The following is a 22,605-nucleotide window of genomic DNA, read 5'->3' on the forward strand; positions in this document are numbered from 1 at the left end:
GTGAAATGTAGTCATTAACCATCAAAATCAAATACCAAAAGTCAAATTAAACAATGCACCTGCAGTAAGCTGGAAGCAGCATAGTTGTTGAATAAAGAGTTTTTTTGTTCTACAGCCCAATTTATGTAGTTTTCAACCAACAAGAACTAGCCTTTACAGCACAAAAGGCATCCCTTGGAGCATAGAACTGTTTCAAGGAAGCCAAGCAGAGCTTCCTACCAAAAGTCAACATTATGTGTATGCACGCCCTCAGGTGAAGCCATGACAGACTGGTACTTTATTGCCTATTCTGCACACCACCTGAATATATTTGGTACATGGACTTGTGAGGGCCAGGAACAGAAATACAACATACTCATTTAAAAGATTTTTTTCTCACTGCAATAAAAGCCTAAAAGTGAAAGCACAAGTTAAAGACTACATGACTGTTTAAAATGTCACATATTTTAAACTAAAGCAGATAGAGCTGGAATGTTTATGTCAAACATGGTAATGTAAAACATGCTTGCATTTCTATCGGTTCAAATTAAACATTGCATTGATTTACTCCCTTTGCCTGCCTGGAGACCCAATTTCTGCTTTCTTCATATTTAATGATCACCATAGCACACTACCACCCCTAAAAGAAATGTGCCATCTGCTAAAGTTCTACCATTACATTTCATTTAACTTGTTTTGATTCTTTTTAATATTTGTGGGACTTCTCACCGCTATTTTATTTGCTTTGTATTTTCCTACTTCACAGGACTCCAAAACAGCGTATTCATATGTGGATACCTCACTTTCTACATCAGAGCCTCATCCTCTCTTCTTGAATTCGGCAACAAGCTGAAGACCTGGTTTTCAATTAACCAACCTACCAATAGTTGGGCCAGGCACACACACCTAGACAGGGCCAGGATACCCTCACGGGCGAAAGTGAACTTTACAAATTCACATCATTGCGTTAAGTGAAACTTTTGTATCGCCTTTAATTAAAACAAATGTTATTCTTTTGTTTGCACATTCCTTGCATTACCAGTAGTCTGCTTGTTTTTTTAGTGTTTTTATTTGAGCCAGTAGCCTTGTTCTGAGAACTGTTCATCTCCTCCCCTACCGAGAGTTGATCGAGAGCTCCATGCCAAAGCACATAATCTTTAAGGATATTTTTGCAGTCTGCACAGTGAGTACAACATGCAACTAGACGATCTGGTCCAGGTGAGGTGACATTGCCTAGTTTTATATGGATAGCTGAGGATGAAGGCACCCAGAGAAAAAAATTTCAAACCAAGGAAAAATGACAAAAACACATATGAAAAACAAAAAAGCTATGAAAATGTATTGTGAAGCTTTAGCCATGTTACAATTGGCACTGACGGACAAAACCTATTCTATAAAAAAAAATCTAAAACATTATTTAGATTTGTTTCTGACCATTTGCAAATAGAAAAATGTTTTAGCTTCAGCCATTTGAGCTAACCTAAATCTCCGAATTGTAAAGACAAGTTATTAAAGTTAAAATCATGCTAAACCAATTCTTGTCACATTGGTAGTAGCTACAGTAATGAACTAAGATGTTCATATTTTGCCAACAACCTTACAACATAGACAATAAACAAGTAATGAAAAAGCTACAGCTACAATATTATCTAGGATCCAATTTGTTGATGGATGCCAGCTAAATTCTTCTCGGACTTCATCCAAGTTGTGAACAATTTGGTCAATTCCATGCTACAACAGTCCCCAAATCTTTCAACAAGTCAGTAACCACTCCTCTTACTAAAATAAACGATGTAGATAACACCATTTGCTGGAATCATCACCTGTAAAGAAGCCTATTTAGTTCGAAGAGCAAGTTAACAGTAGCATCTCAACTGTGCACACATGGAGGCAATAAGTCGAATGTAGGTATCTTCCACTGTGGCTTCCACACAGAATACTGAAAGAAACAGTTGCCCCTGGACATTACTGATAAAATCAAAATAACGAACAAGGATTATATAGGGATTCTGAACTGATCAGCAGCACTTCATGCTGATGGCTAGATAATATTTGAACATGCCATGAAAAGCAATAAAATAACGAGCGGGCTCTATCATTTTTTTTAAAGTGAAATATGCAATATTCTCGATTCTACCTACACGAACACCCATATTAGCAGGGTCACTTGTCAATGTCAGACTGCACTATGAACTCCTCATATGGGGGGGCGGGCAAAGAGCTACTTTCCAAAGTGCAGTTGGCAAGCCATGTAAGCATTAAAAACAGGAATTCTGTCCTTTACATTTATAAGAAGGCTTTTTAAAATGCAAAGCAAGTCTAAACATCACTGTTTCTTCATTGACTTCAGCTATGCTGATGGACTGGTAATGTTATTGTGATCAGCCCAGAGTCTAAAGATTTGTACACAAATTGGGTGACACAAATGTTTCTCAACCTTCTATCTCAGGTAACATACAAAGTTTTCTATGACACTGAACTTGCTGTCCCGAAAAAATATTTTCAAAAATATTCAGAAGTCCGGACAACCTCATGTTGCCTTGAAAATGCTATTGTAAGTTCCCCTTTTCCAGCTTTCCAGATTCAGAGGTAGATCAGACAAAGGGCGGAGACCAAAAGTTTGGAATTGTTTCCCTCCACGTTGAAGGTCACCACCTAAAATATAGAAGAGGTTCAAATCCAAGCTCATCCAACAATGAACCCTGTGTGATTATCAATATGGCTGTAGGCAAAGGCCCTACATTCTTTTCACCTTTTAAGGTAAGGGAGAGCTTTAGAAAAAGAAAAAAAAAAACATACAACAAACCGGTGACTTTACTAAAATCTCAAAACGCGAGAAGATGTTATTTTGCTAACAAAGAAAACCAAAACTACTATAGATATAAAATGGCGCCGGGCACATTTGAGGTTGATCTTAGTTGATCCGAATACTTGCTGCGCAGATCATAAAATAAATAACTGACACCAGATGGAAAATGCTGATCTATTGTGGAATAAATATTACCAAAAAAGATGGGCATTTATCAGCTGAAGTGTTGTTGAACTCAAATTAGTCTTGTAGCATGGTTAAAATGGTTCTGAAATTTAACAATAATAAAATCATACTTAACTAATTTTGATCCCAAACCTTAAAAACAACTGAAATGCTTTCAAACTTTAGCTGTTTGCAAAGCCCCGCTATGTGGGAGGAACAACATGTGCTTCTGAAAGAGGGGTGGAGGAACATAAAACTAAAAAAAATATTTAGAAGAAATTGAGATGAGTGAGAAAATTCACTAAGATGTAACGTTATCAAGCAAACATACTACAGGTTACACTTTTCTGAACCCAGCATTTGACGCAATGGCTGAATGAGGTCTACACTAATAACGAAAGGTTTCTAGAATGGTATTGTGTGAATAATTTTGATTTGCATTTTCAAAGAATAAAAAAGTGAGGAGAAGCAGAAGTGATGAGCATGTAGCTTCTGAACAGGTCGACACTTTCATGTCTACACCATTGACACTAAGGAATTTATGAGGATTTTTCCCAAAAATTTACATGACATATAACCTCTTGTTAATGAATTGCTGAAATCTAATGGCCATTATAATAACCTACTCGGAGTGCACACACTTGTACAAAAGAACGAAATTAAACACTTTCTCCAACAGATCATTTTGAACATAAGAAGCATTAGGTTTCAAAACTGGCTTAAGTGTTAATTGTGAATATTGAACATTTATAAATGTGTGGCACACCCCCACAACAAGATCAGAGGAGTACATTGTATGTCAGAATAAAACATAAATACCAAGTGGCAGAATGTACTGTTGTGGGAATGGGATCACACTAACTTTCAGAAGCAGGAGAGGGACTATTTTTCCATTCATCTAAACAGTTTTGGGGGATTTTAGGAAAACTAGGTCAGGCTTGTTTGAGAGTTTTATGGCTTGAGGAGCGTTTAGTGAAATTAGAGGCATGCTTTCCTAGCTTTCTCTAAGTAATGGTTAACAAATTAATCTTTCACTGAACGCTGGAGCACACACAATAAATAAACAAAAGGTAGCACTTACCGTCACAGATTTAAGTGTCATCCCGTGATAAGTACCCATTGTATCAATCTTAAAGCCCTCCGTTTCTGTAAAAGAATATAATTCTTTTAAGCACTGATGGCAATACGTTGATTTTGTCATAGTTTATTCACACCAATCACATGTTTAGTAATGGAATATCATTGTATATTGTATACTCATGTTAACTAAACTGCCAATATTCAAATCTCATACTTAGCAAAAAAAAAAAAAAACATTTAACAGAATATTGAAAACAGAATAATGTGACCAAACAAACATAAGTGCCGACAACACAGTGATGTTACACAAACATTTGCAGGGTTCATTCTCTCTCTCAGCACCCCAATTCCATATGCCCTCTATACAATAACTTCATCAATTCTTAAACTATATATCAGGACAGTGGTTTTTGCAGGTAGGCAAGAGAGGGAAGGCTTAAAGGGTCTATCAATGGGAACAGCATACATCAAGAATATATAGTCCATACACCAGACTGATCCACAGGGTTTCTTACTGGCCCAGCCCTTTTTCAGTCGATATATACACATACGCTCCTTGGCTCAGTTGAAAGTCTGAGTCCGTTTCATGAACTACACTGTTTATACCCAGATGTTGATTTCAATTGACAAGACAACATCTAAGTAGTGGGAGTAACAACCACGTCCTACTTCTGGCTCAGGAACGCGCTCGATGGTTCCCTTGGCCAAGAGGGCGGCGACTTCCTGTTGAAGAAGTGCCAAGTGATCCCCCGACATGCGGTGGTACTGGGGTGGCATGGCTGGAGGGATAGTCTCGAAGGGGAGGGAGTAGCCCCTCCGGAGTATGTCTAAAATCCACCTGTCCAAATGATGGTGCACCACTGGGGGAGGTGATGGCGAATCCTGCCGCCCACTGGCGTTTGATGGGCCTGAAAGACCAGACTAGGAAGGTTAGGTGCAGTAATGGCCGGGGTGGAAGTGGACTGACCCGCCCACTGGCCCCCTGAGCTGCCTCTGCGGTTCCCAAGTCCGCGCTGAGACTGCTGCGGCCTGTGGCTCTGACACGAACATGCTTGGGCGCCCCTTCCGTTGCCACGAAAGGAGTGAAAAGCAGAAAGCAGAGGAGGGCGAGTGGCTGACAGGCCCGAGGACTTGGTCGTAGCCCGTGAGTCCTTAAAGCGCTCCAACGCGCAATCTGCCTTGTTGCCAAAGAGGCGAATGCCATTGAAGGGCATGTACATCAGTGTGTTCTGGACATCCCCGAGAAGCCAGTAGTCCTCAGCCAGGCGTGGCGGCGTAGCACCACCGTCGTGGAAATCGCTCTGCCCAGTCGGCGATGTCAAGGACACAACGTATTGTGAACTTGGATTCATCTCTCCCCGCAGAAATAGCTTTCGAGAGCACTGTCCACGCCTCCTCCGGACACTGAGGCAGCACTTGCGCCACCGTATCCCACACAGAGCGTGAGTAACGGCCCAAGAGGCATGCGGTGTTCACAGACCGCAGCCCTGAACTGGCGGTAAAAAAATATTTTTCCCAAGTTGTTCCAGTCTCTTGGATATCCTCTCTGGGGGTGCGGTAGGGAATGCACTCTGGGACGTTGAGGTTTGGACAACCAAGCTCTCAGGGGTGGGGTTTTGGGAGAGGAAAAGGGGGTCGCCCAGGGCCGGGCGATGGTGTCGGGCCACGCTCCTGTTCACAGGAGCCCCTGTGTTGGGCCTGGACCAGGTGCTCAAAAGAACGTCAGAAAGTGCCTCATTGAAAGGCAGCAGTGGTGGTGCATAGGTAGCCGCAGTCTGAAGTACTTGTCAGGAAGTTAGTCCTGACGGCCACGGTAGGGAGTTGGAGGTTGAGGGCCTCCGCCGCCCTACGCAACACCACTGCATAACTTGCACCCTCCTCCGTAGCCACGGTAGGAGGAGAGAGCATGCCAAGGTCAGGAGAGGTGTCAAGACCGCTGGCATCCACCAGACACTCAACCCAGTCCGGGTCATACTGACACTGAGCTGCGAGAGGGTCCTCAGACCCCTCCCAGTCCTCCCCTTCCTCCTCAGGCTGAGATACAGTCCGAAAATAAGGAGGATGGAGATGGGGGTAGAAAGGCCCCATCTGCGTCGGAACCGGCGTCTAGCTATGCCGTTCCGGCTCAGTGTCCATGTCGGTGCTCAAATTGGGGGCGGCCTTGTCCGGTGCCACGGGCGACATCGGTGGTGGTGCCGATGTCGGTGGAGGTGCAACTGGGTGAACCGGCATCGACCGGGATCCAGGCCTGGATCCTTGGGGGCCCTGCGGCCAAAGCAGACAGCGATGCCGGAGCCGCCGAAAGTGAAGGGCGAGGACCCGAAGGTGTGCCGGCGGGGCCAGACAGCCCAAAGAGGCGGGCCCTGGCTGCAAGAAATACCTGGAGCTGGGCCGGAGTCGCCGACGGACCCGGGAAGGGCGGGTAGGCTGACGGCAACACCGTAGGCTCCGCCAGAGCCGCGGGGGAGGCACCACGTGCACCCTCAGCCACGCAACGGGCAAGGGGAAGTCGTCGAGCGATGCCGCTTCTTCGACTTCTTGTGCTTCATCTTACCTGACTCCGAGTGCGAAGACTTCGATCCAGAAGAACGATGGTGATGGCTCAGCGAACGGTCCCTCAACCTCCCACGGGACCGGGACCTTGAGCGGCACGGAGACGACTGCCGGACTTCAAGCAACTTTCGGGACCGCTCCCACAAAGTCTTCGGCGCCATGACCCAGCAGTCGGGGCAAGACTTGGGGTCGTGGTCGTGCCCAAGGAAGTAGAGACGCACGCGGGGCTGGTCCAACACCAGATTACACTCCCCGCACGACTTGAAACCAGGCATCGAAAAAAAATACGAACGCGGAGCCGCACGACGCCACCTTCAGACGCACAGGGGTACTGCTGATGAAAACTTTCCGGATCCAGTCTGACGCCTGGGGGTAATTCTAAGGTAAGGAATCTATCACTATGTGTTTCTTTCAGATGTATCAGCTAAAGGGTGGGAAATGCCTATTGCCCGACCCCATGACATATTGTTTCGGGTCAAGGCAATCAAGTTTTTATGTGTATTTTGTCGTTTGGACAAGTTGGTCCAACCCTCTGCAGCACTTTAGCTGCCATTTCACTGTTCCACAATACAGATCTGTGAAAGAGCATTATCTGCAGTTCAGGTGAAATTTCTATCACATATGGTCATGTTGTTCAAACTTAAATTCATGGTTCGTTAATGCAAAGTCTTTAATAACCAGGTGAGCATCCTAAGGGAATGAGTGACCGCAGCATCCACTACCGACCGTGGTGGCAGTATAAAAATGCTCTCCGATTAAATCCACGTACTTGGAGAAGACTGAAAGAAACAATGATGATTTTTAGCTATCAAAATAAAGTGCACACAAAAAAACAAAGCAACTAAATGAAAAACTTTTTTGCAAAACTGCTATTTTAGGTCCAATTTCTTTGAGGCATCGCCTAGTAAAAAGTGTTTGATGCACGCTCGTATAGCCAAAAACAATAATGGAAAATTAGTGTAAAACCAGATTCAGCAAGATTACGGAAACATGAAAATAAATGATTGGTAAAGACAGTAGGTATAGTGGTGACTGCCAGCCTGTGTCAATGTGTGTTTTGTCCCAACATAATGTTTGTAAAAACTTGTCGGAGCTGCTGGCACTCACCTATGTACCACAAAGAAATGGGTTGAAACCAAAAATTTTTATCTCAAAAAGCCCAACTTGCCATAGTAGTCCCTGACACTGAAGGAAACTCTGTGCCGATGTGCTACGTGCTCTTTGTGAAAGAACAGAATGCCATCCCTCGCACCGAAGCGAACACATACCTACACACACACACACACACACACACATATACATACACATATATATACATACATATCTGCACACACATATATATACATACATATCTGCACACACATATATATATATACATACATATCTGCACACACATATATACATACATATCTGCACACACATATATACATACATATCTGCACACACATATATACATACATATCTGCACACACATATACCCACACAAAAAGCTGGCTCTGTATATATTATACCAAAGTAAGGTATAGTGTGCACAGAGTCAAGGGAAACCCCAGCGGTATAGCAGAGGCTAAATTAGATCAGTACCAACAGCTCTCTTTGTGGTAGTGTGGGTGAGCAGTCAGGCTTATCCAGAGGGTGTGTTAAGCATTTATTGTATACACTCAATCAAGGCCTCAAACAGAATCCAGACCAATTAGGTAGGTATAAAAAATAAAAAGCATTTGCAATGCAATAGGTCTCGCATTGATGCAAGTTTGAGCTATTGACATTGTAAATAATGCATTTTATTTAGGTTTTTAAAAAGAAAACAAAAATAAAAGGCATTATTATTTGCAAATGTCAATAGTTCAAACTCGCGTCAATGCGAGAACTATGGCATTGCAATTGCTTGTTAACTTCTAGTCTTCAAGCCGGAAGTCAGGCGCCCTTGCCCGGGACGGGGGCGGGGCCTGCTCCGGCAAAAACAGAAACTGGCGTGCCGTGATAACGCGGGGCTCCCATGTTGAAGGGAGAGCCCCGGGGTGGCGGCCGGAGTGAAGAGAAGCCCCGGGTCCGAGGAGGGGGCCCGGGTGAAGAATGAGGCGGCCGAGGATGACCACAGCAGCGCGGGGCTCCCAGTGTGGGCTATTGTTGCTCAGAATTTCAAAAGTACACTTTGCGCCAACAATAGCCCACACGGAGCCTCCAACGGGGCTGGCATGTTATCGGAAGCGGGACAGGAGATGTGCACATCGCGTGTGTGCACGTGCATGTTCACGTGTGCGTACACCGGCTCAAATACGCCAAAAGCCTTGCGCGTGCCCATCTCCTGTCCCACTTCCGAGGCAAGTCAGCAACAATAGATCTCTCTGGCGGACAGCAGCGCTTCGCGCTGCGTTCGCCAGGCGAGACCTAAAAATATATAATTGATTAGATTGTATTTTAGAACCTAGCAGGACTAGGCACGGGTGAGTAAAATATACTTTCACAAGACTGCTCAAGGAAATGCAGGTGCTGGCAATTATAATTCTTACAGGTTTGTATCACTTTTAAATGCAGTCTGTGTCATACTGTAAGTACTTTTAAATTACTTTGGACATACTTTAGATTATTTTTGAGTACTGGGGGTGTTATGCCTAAATACCACACCTTAAGAGTTCTACATACAAGGCAAATACAGCTTTTTATACTGAACAATTGAATCAACTTTTCTCCACACATTAGCAAGTCCACAATTTTAGGCCCAAAATCTGTTAACATGGAATCCCATTGAGGAAAAATGGTTATCTGTTTTGGAGGTAAGCACTCTAATTACAAGGGTGAGTTTTGGGGGTTAGGACCAATGTTCCCTCTAATTTCTTTCCTCTGTGTACGGCAGTGGAGGGTCTCTGTGCGCTGCAACCATGGCTATGTGCGCCAGGAACCAGACCGCGCGTGTGCGCGGTGACAAATGTCACTCAGAACGTTTACTTTAAATAGTGAAAAGATGGTGCATTTTCACACATACAGTGCCACAATAAGTGTCTTAAGGGCAGTTTCCAAATTGGATAAACACGCCATGACATGAATTGGTTACACAGGCAAGTACAATTCAAGTTTAGAAAAACACAAGACTTAAACGGTGGTACCATCATAAGATTTTAATAAATATTCTTTACTTGAGCACTGTTAATTGGGTGGGGAATTTGTAAGATTTAAATGTCAAACATTAAAACTAATTCGAAGAAGAAGAAAAACCACACGTGTGCGCATCAAACAAAGACTAGACTTAAATTACTAAAGATTTTAGTACTTTTATATTAAAATATTTGCAAAAATAGAAAAATCCTAATGGGAAGGTTGGTGCTGCATCTTGCGACTAACTTTCCATTGTTTGGTTTTAGTTCACAGCCTGGGGCTTCTGCTCCTGCCAAGGCTGGACTGGAAACTTAAAGCTGTTCTGGCAAATGTTGGCAGACTAGTCCCTATACAGTGCACACCAAGTGAGTCTGACCACTACAAAGGGGGCATTGGAGGACTCTCCCCCAAGAAAAAATTTGGGGGGAAATTGTGCATTTTACAACAAATTTGTCATTATATATTGAATTGAAATGATGACATTAATATGCACCAGCATACAACAATCTCTTGACAATCTTCATCGCTTCCCTCACTACTACCCTCCAACAGTGCCTCTCATCTCTCCAAAGCCCCACTGTCACATGTCTTTAATTTGTTTCATAGCACCTTTAATGCCACTGTAGGGTGTCAGAGCACTTTACATCACACACATACAGAGAGAAAGAATCATACGTCTGTAAATCAGTGACTAGAAAATGTTACATAAGGCAAAGGGAACTACAAGGTGTAGGATTCACAAGTCATCCATACTGGTAGGCATTTTGTAAGAGTGCTTGGTCTGGAGAGCACAAACTCAGGATTCAGAACATAACACAGAGGTTTGTATTGACTTTACTAATAAGGATTTATTTCTAACCAAATAAACCTTTTTAGCAGCATCGGGTTAATGAAAGACTGTGAAAAAGCATAACTTACTAACTTGTACCACGCGTTTGCTTGCTGCTCTTTGATGACAGTTCATAGCTCACTGTGCTAAATGCGATTGGAACTTGAACTGCATAATAACAAAAGAGTCTCTGTAGCAAAAGTATGAACTGACTGAGCTATGCACAAAACAATATACTGTTTTTTGTAAAATGTGTGGTAAACATTTTTTGCAGCAGGCATATTAACAATCTGGGCTTCCTGAGATGACTCAAAGCTGCCACTGGACAAACCTCCTATCTCTCTGTAGCAGGTACATTAATCACTGGAGTTATCTTGACCCTTTTATTGCTGCCCAAAAACTGCTATTTATACAAGGAACTTTGCATTGCTTTTAAAACTGCTGCCGTGGACCCCAGTTTGGGAACCACTGTCTCATACCATTGTAGGATGTCAGAGCACTTTACATCACACACACAGACAATGAATCATGTGTGTAAATCAGTGAGGAGAAAATGCTACATACAAAAGGGACTACAAGGTGTAGGAGTCACATGTCATTCATACTGGTAGGCATTTTTAAAGAGTGCTTGTCTGGAAAAGCACAAATTCAGGATTCGGAACATAACACAGTGGTTAGCATTGACTCACAATAAATATGTATTTCCACCCAAACAAACCACTTTAGCAGCATCAGGATAATGAAAGACAGGGAAAAACATAAATTACTAATTTGTACCATGCAATGTGTAAGCAGATCTTTGATGACAGTTTATAGGTCACTGTGCGAGATTAGGATTGTCTCTTATGACAAAAGCAGAAACCAAATGACCTATGCACATAAAATACATGGTATGCGTTATTTGCAGCAGGTATATTAACACTGTGCTACATGAGATAATTGAAACCTGCCCTATACCTCCCCATTTGTCAGTCTACCCCTCCGCCCCCACTTATTACTGCCCCACTGCTTTTTTTTTTCTTCTGCTGCATCACTGCTGTCCCTTCGTTGACTCCCATGTATAAAACATGACACGTCAATGAGACGTACATTTTTTGGAACAGACATGGCGCTAGCAGCAGGCTGGCACACTCTCCCAAAAGAAGGCAAAAAGTGCTTTTCAGCCACAGAGCGTGACCTGAAAATGGGTCAGTGTACAGACGAAGTCACCGGACATACAAGTTAACACCAGGCAAGAGCTGCCAGTAAAACAAACAAACAGTTTTATTGGTAGACAGCAGAGTCTACCAAGAAATCTGCCACGGGAGGCAACATCTAACTTGCTGTAAAAAAAGCAACACGCAAACACTGGTACATGGTAGGTGTACCTGTGTGCGACATCTTGCAGGTATTGGAGCGCATTAAATAAACACCGTCTTTACATTACATATTCAGGCACAGGGAGATTAAGTGATTTGCCCACAATCACAGGATGTGGGCGCGACCTCGAGGCTCGAACTCTGGCCTTTGGCCCCAAAGTTGCTGCCTGAAATAGTCCCCGCACCGCGCTTTACTAACAAAAAGAGTAGAGCCAGTTTCAAAATACAGCGTGTACTTTCTGAAAGTACACGCTGTGTTTTTAAACTAGCTCTACTCTTTTGTTAGTAAAGCGCGGTTTGTTTATGTATTGATGGTAATCACAGCCCGTGAAGGGGCTCCGATTACCATCAATACTTCAACAAGAGGCCACAATCGTCCCCGCACCGTGCTTTACTAACAAAAGAGTAGAGCCAGTTTAAAAAAACAGCGTGTACTTTGGTACACGCTGTGATTTTAAACCGACTCTACTGGTTTGTTAGTAAAGCACGGGGACGATTGTGGCCTTTTGTTGAAGTATTGATGGTAATCAGAGCCCCTTCGCGGGCTGTGATTACCACCAATACATAAACAAAAGGCCACAATCAGCCCCGCGGTCTGCAGCCACACGCCTCATCTACCTTTGGACCGAGTAAATGTTCTTGATCAAATGGATGGTTTAATATGGAGGCTTGTACCTCAGGTTTAAAGCCTGAAACTCTCAGCCAAGCGTGGCGACGGAGGAGGACACTAGTGTTAATGGCCCTGGAGGCTGGGTCTGCTGCGGCTAAGGCACAACGTATAGAGGTATTAGTTATGGTCTTACCCTCTTGAATTAATTCATTGGCCCTATTTTTGTATTTTTCTGGGAGATGGGGCATGATGGTTTCTAGTTCATCATAATGCGCTCTGTCATATCTGACCAATAGAGCTTGAGTGTTGGCGATACGCCATATATTGGCTGCCTGTGACGCAGTGCGTTTTCCTGACGCGTCCAGGAGCTTTGATTCCTTGTCAGGTGGTGGTGCTTCGCCTGACGCCTGGGAATTTGATCTCTTCCTTGGAGTGGATACCACTAGGGAATCCAGTGGCGCTGGCCCTTTGATGTAGGCAGGATCTGTGGGGGCAGCTTTATACTTTCTCTATGCGTGGGTTTAGGACCCTAGCCCTGACTGGGTCTTTAAAAACCTCTGGCGCATGTTTTATTACCCCTTTGAGCATAGGTAGTATAGCAGTAGACCTATGTGCAGTATCAAAGGTGTCCAGGAAGAAATCTTCCTCTACTGGGTCAGTGTGTAGCTCTACCCCGTGATAATGTGCCACTCTCTGAAGTAGGTGGTGAAAACCTAATGAGTCTTCTGGTGGGGATGTCCTGGATGGATAAAGGTCATCTTGTGGGACATCTGGAATGTATGAATTATTATAATCATCCCATGGGTCTGGGGATCCTGTAGGGGTGGGGTCTTGTGGCACATCTGCTGGGTCGTAGTATGGGTCTCCCTGATCATCATGGTCTGAAGACGGGGTTGGAGAGCGATGAGGCAGGGGTGGAGAAGGTGGAGGGGGCGGAGGTGGAGAGGGTGGAGGAGGTGGGGAAGGCACTCTGAAAGGGGAGGTAGCACAGTCTTTCCTCTTTGGAGGTGGAGCTGGTTTATCCAAATGCCTCTTTTTAGAAGACAGTGTCAAATGTCCAGTTTTTGGATCCTTGGTAAGTGTCTTTTGCTAAGGATCCGGTGTAAATAGTTCTTGCGACACTGGTTGTTCGGTCGGCGCCGACGTTTTCGGGGCCGATGGCTTTTTAGGCTTGTTTGTGCCGTGCTTTTTGGAACCTCCGATTTCTTGTTCGGTGCCGAGACAGGCTTCGGCGCGGGAGTGTCGGTGCCGAGGGCCTTATGATGTTTGGTCGGCACCGAGAGGCTGGGTTTCGACACCGAGGGCTTTGGTGCGGAGCTCGGTGTCGAGGTAGAGGCCGATCTCTTCTTCGGTGCCGAAGGGTGTTTTTCGGCACCGCTGGCAGGCTGGCTCGAGCCCGAGCCGCCGGAAGGCTTATTAGGCTTCTTCACCGGGCCCGAAGGTGGGGTGTTCGAAGCAGTGTCTTTGGTCTTGCCTAGGCCCGGAGGCGAAGGCGTGACCGAATACCTTTCTGGGTGTTGGCGTGGGTGTGGGAGGGGATATTTTACTCACGACCCTCTGCGCCGGTGATGTCCTCCACATCCGAGTCGTCGGCTTCGGAAGCACTGACTAGGTCCTCTTCGGTGTGCTGCTGTCCCGGAGCTTCGACGTCGTCCCCGAAGATGTCGACTGGAGCGGAAGTCGAGGAGTGCGCCATTTTTCGTCTGGCCCTTCGATATCGAATAGTCTTTTTGGATCTAAAAGAGTTGCAGGCGGGACAGTCTCGAGCCTCGCGTTCCAGGGAGAGGCAGAGGTTGCACACCTCATGAAGATCGGTGTGGGGGAATTTGGACCCACATCGAGGGCACTTCTTAAATGGAGTTCTTTCCATCAGCCGGGACCGGAGCCTGGATAGGCCCGAAGACCGCCATCGATGACTGGAATCGAAGGTGTGTCAAAGAAGAAGGTGGTTGAGGAGATCAGAATCTGAACAATACCGCGAAGAGCGAGGATTCCGCTTCGATCGTCGAACTGGAATGTTCGGAACCGGAGCGCGAAGTATTACATCCGAGCCCGATGGCGGAAAAAAACAATCTGAGGATGGAGCCGAAGCCCATGCGCAATATGAACCAAGGGAGGAGTCACCGACCTCGTAACTTCCAAAGACTTTCCAAGAGGAAAATCAAACTGCAAACATCCGGGCCCAACACCAGATGGCGATCTATGCAAAAGTGTGTAATCTGCAGCTCATATGCCTCGAACATGTATTTACATGCAAGTGGCACAGTGACAATGATAGTATGTGCAAGTTGTGTCTGGACCATGAGGAAACGTACCCACATATTTTATTAGTCTGTCCGGCATACCAGGCCCCAAGTAAAAAATGGTTGCGCCCATTATGCAAGAACATGGGCATTAGGAGCAGTGCTATTGCCTTGAGAATACTACTGACCGATACTGGCGCCCAGTGTGTAATAGCTGTTGCCAAAGTTTTGAGTTGGACGTGGTCAATCCGGGAAAGAAAAATGCCAAAAATTGGCATGATCACTCAAGTATATCCAAATCAAAGCTTATAAAGAAGAAAATTATGCTTTAATGGGTACGCAGGTATTACACAGAAAAGTGGTCATTACAATATTAGGGGGAATTTCCTCTCGCTACTTTAATAACCCACTCTTTGTATGATTCTGTGTAACTGTGATAAACACTATATACTATCTCTAGTGTACTGGTCACTAGTGTCACATAAGGTTAAGAAATGCCAATTGTATTATTGAGCCACTTACGCCCTTTTTATATTAATATGAATTTTAAGGTATTTTATAATATCAATTGAAACTTTTAATGCCTGGATTTTTAACATGATTGTACTTTTATATGCACTTACTATATTAAGACTTGTATCAATTTATGGAGGGAAAAGCACCTTTTTATTGTAAATTGTCTTTTTTGATCTTAATTGATCGAAATAAAGATTGATTGCCTGCAAAAAAAAGCTTAAAATGTATCCTATTTCATTATTGTCTGAACGTACACGTCTGACGAGTGTTTCACTATTCTGCCTTCTTTTTTTCTTTTCTTTAGCCCAGGCTTATTCATGAGCAGTTTGTCTTCTTTGTCACCTCCACTAGAATACTGCTGCTTAATTTGTAGTAGAGCATGTCGAAGGAGCCCTCAGCACTAGAATTTTCTTCCATGTTTTTGTAGAGTTTGTCCATGTGTATCGCCTTGCAACTGTCAGTGTTGGGCCTCCAGGCTGTGTCGGAATTCTGCTCTAAGTTTCTTTAAATGTGATGCTTATATTATCTGCCCCCTGAAGAATACTTTAAGTACATCACATATGGTATGCACATCTATCACTTCCTGATCCATTTCATCCAAATAAGACTATTGTCTCACCAAACGGAGCCTGCATTGGCCGGTCTCTCAAATGACCATCATTAATTCTCAATGTCCGATCTTGTGGGGAAATGTGTGCGTGTGTGTGCGTGTGTATGTTAATAGTCAATGGAGTTTGCTCTAATAGAGCTGTTAGCACAAATAAGCCCTCTACAATCCATTTGTGTGTGATCTCATGGAAGAATTAGCTTTAATACCACCTATAACCTAATTATGGTCTCCACCCACAACTAACTACCATATTATGTGGGTTTTTTATTTTTAATAGTTGCTATTGTAGACTTGAGAATCTTCGGATTGCTGTTGGGAGCGTAAAAACCGTTCACTGTATTTCGTGCTAATATGCAAGAGATTCAAAACACCTAAATGAAGCATCTTGTCAGCGAACATATCCAAGATCTCACAAATTAAGTTCTTTGACAATATTGCCACTCCCGCAGGACTACCAGAGTTTGAAAAAGGTATGATCTAGAAAAGCATTGAGTTTTTAGATGAACCCAATCTTCGTTTAAAAGGTTGGTTTCCTGCAAGAGACAAATATTACATTTTGTGTCGGAGTATGATTAGGACTTCGAGGCATTTGGCCAGAGTGTAGAGACCCTTTCTCATTGAAGGCAATGATTTTCTGGAAGCGTGTGTACACAGGGGCATCTTATGACTTTTCTCCTTGCTACACAAGTGCCAGACTGAATAGTAGTGCCTTGCCTCGTTAGGTTCCCCAATGCATCATAACCCTTTGGTAAGCAGATAATCCTTAACAAATATAAAAAAAAAACAGAATAAAAAAAAACACATTAGCACCTCATCTTCACAACCAATAAATGAGCACAGGTCCCACTACAGCATTTAGGTTTGGGAGACCCACATCAATTGGAAGCACATTGTCTTATGGGGAACTGCTCATACCTAATCCTTTTGAGATGCCCTAGGCCCCTCTAGATTTTTCACAATACCCATTAGTGGGAGTTTGTTTTACATAGCAGTCATTGGCAGGGGCATACACATGCAATCTATGGATCTGAACCCAAGGGTGTGTAGGGATCACCACTGACATCAGGGTGTGGTTTTCCAGTGTACTGCAGAGATAAATGATATTGGATCTAGACACAGTGAAGGCCTCCTGAGAGGATTCCTTGCGATTCATGCACACCTTGATGGTGCACCAACCTGGTACATCACTTTAACTGCCATCAGCAATTTAGCAACCACTGCCTTTTCATTCCAATTAAAAATGATGCACATTAAGCACCCAATCGATACAGAATTTAGTGGAGTTTTTTGTAGTATTTCTTTATTGGCATTGTAAAACATATTATTCAAGCAGTACCAGCATTAAAGAGCCCCTTGGCAACAAGAATATGCAGATCTTTAAGTCAACTACCTGTTAAACAAAAACAAGGGAATACATAGAGCACCATGAACGAAGGAGGCAAATAAAAAAAGATCTGCCAGCGAGCTGTTTAGGAATTTTACAACCTCCAGTCAAGGGACTTGTACAGATTACATATTATAACCCATAAAGTCACACTTTATATAACAAGAAAAACAAACTATTGAAGGAAACTCCAAACTCTCCCATCCGAAGCCCGCCCCCCCAATAACTTCCATTCAGCATAACTGCAGTCAAAGAATCCAGCTGAGCTATTCCACTCCCCCCGCCCTCTCCCTAATCCTCCCCCTCCCCTGATATGTCCTCCCTCAGGGGCTCCAGTAATGTTTGTGTCATTGCAGCCCAGTCCAGCATGGTGTCAGCCACCTTCACATCCCTTAGCATTTTTCTCATGTGTGCCTCTTCAGCCTCGGCCCACTCGAGGAGATCCTGCTGCCAGGCCTAAAAAGTTGGAGGTCTCGGACTCAGCCAAAGCGCCGCTTGGCCACAAGAAGCCCCAATACTGTGGGGAGCCTACTCAGTGTCTTTTTGGGATTATCAGAGAGAATTTAGTGTTTGTGAGTTAAGTCTCGCTTTGTCGTTTGAGCTTTGAAGGAGCAAGATCCTGAAAGAGCAGGAATTTGAACCCCAGAAAGGCAGTTCTGATCTCCCAAGAGGCAGGGCCATTAGCTCCTTGTGAACTTCAAAGCAGTGGCCCCTAGGAATGCTAACCAGTGAGATGCTGGAGTTAAACCCGCCCTACACCAATTTAATCTAATCTTGGTGGGGAGCTTTCCTGTTGGTCTATATGCGACTTTCACTATCGAAGGTTGCACAGATGGCTCTCAGCTCTGCATAGAATGTTTCTTATGCAAATATAGTTTCTGCGTGATTCATTTTCTAAATGTTCTCGTTTGAGCTGCAGTTCCTCCTTTTGTTCTTGAAGAGCATGTAGCATTGCTCTTGTTTGGTTCAGTTATTCCGATCGACTATCGACCGTCTTTTTCAAGATCATCAATTTTAGCTCAAAGGAAGGAGATGTGCAAGTGCTATAATCTGTTATAATCATGCTCACCTCTGCCTTTCTTTCAGTAGGGATATGGTGAAGATAGTCCTGAGTGATTTCCAACTCCAACTCTGCATTCGATTATTCCTGGGAAAGGTGCAGCGTCAACTATACATATTTATGGATTGCTAATGTGAAGCATTTCTTTGAAGTTTCTTTTTTTGGCTGGTTCTCGCTTTGATACAGTTGGGGAGGCTACGCAAGTGGGTGGGGCTGAAGTTTTACAGCTGCTAGAGGTTCTGGTTCTTCGTGTCATCCAGTCATTCATAATCTTAGTACTCCGCGTTTTCAAAGAAGCATAATGTGGGTCACCATTGGGAATGTCGGGTGCACTTATGAGCAGAGTATGCTCATGTGGGCATAATGCCTGTGGAACCTGGGACTGAGCTCTGTAACAGTCAGGCCGACACTAGTAAAGGGCATCACGATTAACAAGCAAGCCAGAGATATTCCTGGTGCACCCCAATGAAAATAGGCAGCATCGAGATAACATTGCTCAGGTTATTCTGCTTGGTTATTCAGGAGGTCTTCAGTACCCAATGCCAATTTGTAGCTTTGGGTCTCAGTGCATTGCTAAAGGCCCCTCCAAGAGGAGTCAAGTGTACCATAGGATAAGAGCTGTCTAAAGGCTGTAGTGTCTAGGCTGCATCCCTCTGTTTAGATCCTTCAATTCTCTCTCCAGGTCGAGTCTCAGCCAAAACTAAGGTCTATTGCGATTGTGTTGTACATTCAAAGGTCATGCAGTCTGCTGCCACTGAGTGTTGAGTTTCAAAAGTTATGCTCGTTTGTTTAGTTCTCTCTAGTTTCAGTTTAGGGTGCGTCATATTACTTGGGTTCAAGTCTTCTGGGACAGGGACAGAAACCTCACCTTAGTTTACATACATACATTTTCTAATGGCATAGGTGCCCATGTGCACAAAAACTGACATGAATAAGTGTTCGGCCACTTTCATGCCCCACTGGAGGTTTGAACGTCACAAGTGATTCTTCAATACAACAAATCGCAAACCGATTTTTAAAGCCAAGTATCTTTTCAGCAGTGCTTCAAATGTGCTTCCTCTCTGGACTACAGAGCCACATAGCAGTTGTGTGTGAATACTGCCATCAACATCAGCTAATGCTTCCCAAAAACATAGCTGTTCCCTTTTTGTGAAACGAGTGATCATGTGGTATACCTTTAGATTTTATATTTGCCCATGATAAACAAATCTGAAGGCATCCAACACACCACATAGCAATATCGCCTTTTGAAATGATCTTGGTTAGTGCTCTTGTGGGAATGTGACAAAAGCTTTTTTGATTTTCTGACAGACCTAATTCAGTCAATGAGCCTCTAAACCTTCCGTTCAAATGTGTCATCCCCTTCTATATATCCTTTGCCTCCTTCAATTCGCATAAAATCCTAATTATGAACTGCTTCCCCAGTGCTACCAGAGTGCCAACACTATTGAACGAACACATAAGATGTCCCCAGCCTGCTCTCAGATGGACTATGTAGAGAATCTAGACTGGTTGTCTGCACCAAGTGTATGCAGGTGACTGCTCCTCTGTCATTCCTGAGTGGACTATTCATCTCCGTATCAATGGAGACCTGTATATGGTTACTCTGTGTAGATTATTCAACTGTTCTTCTTGGATGAACTGTATATCATTTAGCATGTCAGCCTGATTCCAGTGCATCTCAGTAGGTTGTTCACACTCATTCCTGGGTAGACAGACTACATATGTGTTGGAAAGTGGGTTATTGGTAGGGGCAAATGTAGGTCTGCCACTGGCAATAAGGCCACTAACACATGGTAGGACTCAGCATATGTCTTAGAAAATTATTCCTAAGCTCAACCCTTGTTAGCTTATCTGCGAGCAGGCAGGCTTAACTTCAAAGACAGGTATGTAAAGCATTTAAAAACACCAATTCAGTAAATAATTGAGACACAAGACAAACTAAAAATCCAATACCAATTTATAAAAATAGGAAATATTTTTATCTTTGAAATGACACCAAAACAACAAAAATGCAATGTAGGGAACCGGAGATATGAATTTTCAAAGATTTAGCAAAATATAGCACTTAGAAGATTATAGCACCATATTGGGATACCTACTCGCGATAGACCGGGTCAAAGTTTCAGGCAGACCGCGATGGAGCCCTGGGCGGCTACAGCTCGCTGCAGGTCCCGGTCTCAGTTTCTACCTTCACAGTTAGAAACTTTTCTGGAGCTTTTCTCCCCGAGGTCCCTCGAAGCTCCAAGCCAGTCTGGATTCGGTGAGGGTTCACCGGATTGCCTTTCGACGAACTCCAGGTCAACTTCCCTGGAGAGGACTTAGAAACTTTTTCTTTAGTGCTTCAGCGGGGCAACCCAGGAATCCAGGCCGACACGCGATGGAAGGCAGGCGGCTTGGAGTTCTCGGTTGCTCCCGGTCACCTTTTCTACGAGCGGACTTGGAAACTTTTCTGGAGCATTTTCTCGCGGGGTCTCTCGATGCTCTTCATGTACCCAGATCCGGTGAGGATTCGCTGGCTTCAGATTTCTTCTAGTCCCGGTCAAACTCTGGAAGTTGGACCGACGGAGCTTTTAGCGGTACGAACCTGGATGGCTTGGCCAGCTCGCGGTTGAAGGCAGGCGGCCTGGCTGGCCAGGTTGAGTCAGTCCCTCTATGGAGCTTTTTTCCAAAGTTGCTCCAAAGTTCTCCAAACTTCTAGAACTTCTTCCTGAAGGTCCTCAAGGGGTCCTAAAGGATCTCAAACTCACTCCAAGGGTCTGGAAGCTCCAAGATGGTCCTTGAAAGTTGAGGACTTCAGTTCCCACAATCCACCCTTACAAATCCACTGGTGGTTCTCCAAGGTGCGGATTTAGGTGATGTTCCAGATGACCTCTTTCAACCTGTAGCTTTCAGGGAGTCCACTCTTTAGTTCTTTTTGAGCAAAATAATCCACAGGGCTGTAGTTTCAGATGGTGCAGTTTTCAGAGGTCAGGCCTTAGAAATCTTCGCACAGCAATCTTCTCAGCTTGGCAATGTCTTGCTTCAGTAAGTTTCAAGCCGCAGAACTGAGAGGCTCTGCCCCTCTCAGATACTTATTCCCAGTTTTCTGGGTCAAGCAGGTGGTCACTGCTGACCAATGGGAGCAGACCAACTCCACAAAAATATTACCACATCCTGTAGAGTGTTGCATTACTTTGTCTCAGAGTGCACCAGATCTTCCAAATTCGTAATGGCTGATTTTCCAGCAGAGAGTCGAGAGCTGGCTAACCCCCCCCCCCCCCCACCCCCCCATGATGGCTTATTTCCATAGACTCTCCCCCTACCATCTGAGCATACCATCCCTAATCCTAGGTCTGGTTGGGGTCAAAAGCATGTAGTGGAGACTGGCACTGAGAAGCCATGGTTTACAACTCCTCCCCCTGCTCTGGCATATCTGTGTAGCAGCACAATGCCCTACCAGCAGAGCTGGTTAACCACAGGGGCTCTTCATCACCTCTTCAAGGCAGCCTGGCTAATCCACTAAACTCGGACCAATCAGGACAGACCACTGGAAGGCTGAATTTGGACTTACAAACAAGAAAGCCTTATACCCTCTTGTATGTACACTTTAGGAGAAATTCAACAATATTATTATTATTATTATTATTACGTTCTTATTGAGCGCAGCTGCCACCCCAAGGGTATCCTGGCGCTTGACCTTCAACAGTTCATCAGATCTAACACATTACATTGCTCTTGGAAAGAGATAGGTCTTTAAATCTCTTTTAAAGGAGGTTAGATCTTGCTTACTCCTGAGCGACAGAGGGAGGGTATTCCACAACTTAGCGGCTGCCAAGCTAAAAGCGCGGCCGCCCATCCTCACTCTATTGATTTTAGGAACTTTTATCAAAAACGCCGAGGAGGATCTTAAAGGTCTGGCGGCCTGATACCAGGAGAAAAGATTTTGGAGCGGCAAAGGTCCTAGCCCATACACAGCCCTGAAAACAAGGCACGAGGCCTTGAAAAGAATCCGCTGCTTGACAGGCAGCCAATGAAGATCGAATAGTGCTGCTGATGATGACGCAGAGCGTGAACGAGCTAGGGCCAGTTTGGCTGCCATGTTTTGAATCCTCTGCAACTTAGATACCAGGGTATTGGGAGCCCCCAGAAGCAGTGCGTTACAGTAGTCTAATCTACTGAGAATAGTACTACGCACCACGTCTGCTCGAGCTCCCAAGGGGAGTAACGGCAAGATTTTACGTAGGGCTCGAAGTAAGCCCATACACGTTGCTGTAGTCTTATTAACAGAGGCATCAAGCTGCAGGCTAGGCTCAAACATGACCCCCAAATTA

At 44.4% G+C, this 22,605-nt stretch overlaps 1 protein-coding gene across 1 annotated transcript in view; it reads right to left on the reverse strand.

Moving 5' to 3' along the window:
• The window catches only part of CDC73 (cell division cycle 73), a 674,568-nt gene that overhangs the window by 416,398 nt on the left and 235,565 nt on the right, over window positions 1–22,605 (reverse strand). The window contains exon 10 of the mRNA XM_085654791.1: window positions 4,035–4,099. Coding sequence (XP_085510917.1) covers window positions 4,035–4,099 — 65 coding nt within the window. The remainder of the gene's footprint in view (window positions 1–4,034; window positions 4,100–22,605) is intronic.

Source organism: Triturus cristatus, chromosome 4_1 (genome assembly GCF_964204655.1).
Source record: "Triturus cristatus chromosome 4_1, aTriCri1.1, whole genome shotgun sequence".
In the NCBI taxonomy this organism is placed as follows: domain Eukaryota; kingdom Metazoa; phylum Chordata; class Amphibia; order Caudata; family Salamandridae; genus Triturus; species Triturus cristatus.